At 45.2% G+C, this 3,240-nt stretch overlaps 1 protein-coding gene across 1 annotated transcript; it reads right to left on the bottom strand.

The window, feature by feature from the left end:
• Positions 1-254: 254 nt before the first annotated feature.
• On the bottom strand, positions 255-3,240 carry rnf26 (ring finger protein 26). The gene has a single exon (XM_028464909.1). The coding sequence runs from the start codon at positions 2,627-2,629 to the stop codon at positions 1,283-1,285; it is 1,347 nt and encodes a 448-aa protein (XP_028320710.1). The 5' UTR covers positions 2,630-3,240; the 3' UTR covers positions 255-1,282.

Below are 3,240 nucleotides of genomic sequence, written 5' to 3'. Positions count from 1 at the left end.
ACTGTAAACATTACATCTGATATTATTATCAGAGTTAAGTTTTAAAAGGCTAATTTTAGCCAAATGACACATAGCACTATTTCCTCCCCTCAAATCAGACTTTACCATTAATACCTATCCAAGTAGTAATGTTAAAAAAGTGAGATAACTAAATGAAAAACAAATAGCCATTAAGATTATCAAAACATAGTTTATGGTCCATTTTTACAACAGGAATCCATGTTCAATACAATGTCAAAGCAAAGGGGAAAAACCAGTCGTTAGTTGTTTATTGAAGGTGACTATAACTAAACAAAAGTGGAATAAAGTCCGACTTAAAACATCAATCCTTTTCTACAAACTCATTTACCGTCTGTGATAGTGGTGACGCAGCATGAAATCAAGTGGTCATCATTGCATTTATTACAAGTAAAAAAAAAAATAAAAGCTAACATTCAGCATCCAAACATACAACATGTGTAGCTAAAAAGCACAGTGCTTGTTTTTCACAGCTTGGACTGCAGAAAGCACAGACGGTTTTAAGACATCAGCGGTAAACGTGTGAGCGTTAACACCTGAGACTCCAAACGGGGATCCTGGTCAATGTTAAATACAAAGGTGACACTTGAAGCTTTAAGGCCAGAGAGTGGGTAAAGGTAAACTAGTCTTTCTGCGAGTGAAAATGGAAAAATAAAGGGAATATAATTGTGTGTGTGTGTGTTGCACTGGGATGTAGAATGGCTCAAGCATTTGGAGTGTAGTGTATATCCAATCTGTTGATTTATAGTTACATGAAAAACCGTAAAGGGTGCAAAGCACACACACACTTTCTCAAAACAAACAAACACATTTGAATCATTTTTTGTGACAATTAGGAATGCAAAAACAAAAGAAAAAAGGCAACTTTAGAACCCTTTGTTGGATATTGTGAAACATTTTCTTCAGTATTTGTTTGTCCACCTATTCACATTAGAAATAACTTTTTTAATTATCCAGCAGTTTTTTCCCCTCCAATCTCATTAATTTTGTTTCAGCAAACCAACAACAACAACAACAACAACAACAAAATCTGTGAATTGACATGTTTCTAAATTTGATCCCTTATCTGTTTTAAACTTCAGGTCACATTAATTTCAGGTCGAGTGCAAATGTTACGGAATCCATTTTGTTCACAGTCTATATTAGTTCTATTGAAAATATCACCCAGACTGCTATTGTGAATAAAAACCATATAAATGCAAAGTTTCAGGAATGGAGATGGGAAGCCACAATGTTGATGGTCCTATGCATGTTTCTGTTCCCCTTAAAGGTACACGTCCATCGTGTTGAGGATCATGTGCCGGCAGAGTGGACAGTTCTGCTGGTAGACGGGCTGCCTCAGGAGGATGTTGGTGCAGTCTCTGCAGACGCACAGGTGTCTGCAGGGCAGCAGCACCACCGTCTTGGTGCAGTCCTGACAGATCACACACTTCTTTCTCTCCTCCTGCTCCTTCAACAGAGTCATCAGGTTCTCTTGAGGCACAGCTGACGTTTCCTCATCTGATGAGGGTTTCTTATTCTTCTTCACAGGTTGATGATCTGTGCTCGTTGAGGCTGAAGCTAAATTCATCCCCTCCTGATGAGCACCGTCTCCTGCTCTGCCATCGGGCGGGTCGCGCCTTTCATCTGCTGCGTCGCCATCGCCCTCTGCTCTGTGGTCGTCGTTGTTGCCCCTGAGCAGCTGTGAGCGGATCGCTGAGCGCAGCTGGCTGCCGTGATGAGACAGGTGATGCCAGAGCTCTCTCTCCAACAGGTAGGCACGATGAAGTATCCTCATGAGGCGCTGCATGCTACGGTGTACGGCACGCTGACATCTCCACAAAGCAAAACAGAAGTGCTGCAGGGAGGAACCCCGTCTACGCAGCACAGCAGGAAACGAGGGCACGTAACCCACCAGCTGCAGAACCACCTGCCGAGTCAGACCTGGGTTCAGGTAGGCGGTGGTGGTCAAAGCGATGGTGACTGTCAACAGGAGGCCGTAGAAGTTCAGGATGAAGATGCTGATGAAAATGTGCACGAGAGAGACCAGGAAGTCCAGCAGCAGCTTAAAGGGACACCACAGGGCAGCGGAGGTGCCCACCAGGCTGCTGTAGAGGAAGGTGAAGGACGTCAGGACCAGCTCCAGAATCTTCTGCAGCGGGCTGGAGACAGTCTGCCAGACGCTGACCACAGCCAGGTACACATTCTGCATGGCGATGAGTGTGTAGTTGACCACCGTGTTGGTGAGGTAGACCACCAGGCTGACAGCGATGCCACAACCTTCCATCACTGACAGTAAACCCCTGCACAGGTGATCCTTGCCCCACAGCAACACATGCATGGACAGGTAACCCACCATCTTCAGGCTCTCCATCAGGCTGGCCAGCGTGCTGACTGTGCCATGGGCGAGGTTGGTGCTCGCCTCAATGGTGGACACCACACAGAACACCAGGAAGTCCCCCACCTCCAGCAGGGAGCAGATGAGGAGGGTGGGCAGGCTGTTGATGAAAGCAACGATAGCCAGCAGAGTCCGGACCACCGTGTGCACCACTAAAAAGTTCAGATCCAGCAGCAGACCCACGGCGTCCAGACATCTACCCACAGTGGAGATCACAAAGTTCACCAAGCCCATGGCGGTGTGTCAAACTCACACCGAGCTCTCTGCTGGTTTCCAGATCAAAGTCCATCATATGTTATTTGTACAGCAGTTACATTCCCTCCGCTCCGTTGTACAAACAAATTAAGAATGTAATGTCCTTAAGATGAACATCTTTCTCGCTCATACTTTGTTTACCTTCGTGCTGCCGAGACGACGGAGTGTAGCCACACAAACACGCGTTAAGGCGACCGGATGTTTGGTTTTAAACGAGGGCATGAGCTTCCGTTCAACCTCCGTCTTTCGTTTTCAAAAACGGTTTTAAAAACAAATGATAATCAAACTAATTAATGCACTGTGACATTATAAAGACAGTAACTTGTCAAAAAAACACTGGTTAAAAACAAGAAGTGCAAAAGAAAACACTGAAAAGCTCGGGAGTGTTTACCCTTACCGTCTATCCTGCCATATTTGTTTTGGTCAGGTGACGTCAAAACAGTCTACGGAGTCTGCGCAACAACTCGGAGCTATATTATAATATAATCAGGGCTTTGAATTAACCCCCGCCAAACTGCCAGTTACGGGTAACATTGTAGCGTTACTAGCCATTTTGGCTGGTGAAGAATGAAACACCACTGCTGTGTTTG

This window comes from Gouania willdenowi, chromosome 13 (assembly GCF_900634775.1).
Source record: "Gouania willdenowi chromosome 13, fGouWil2.1, whole genome shotgun sequence".
Classification (NCBI taxonomy): Eukaryota; Metazoa; Chordata; class Actinopteri; order Blenniiformes; family Gobiesocidae; genus Gouania; species Gouania willdenowi.
This window is presented reverse-complemented; position numbering and strand designations above follow the sequence as displayed.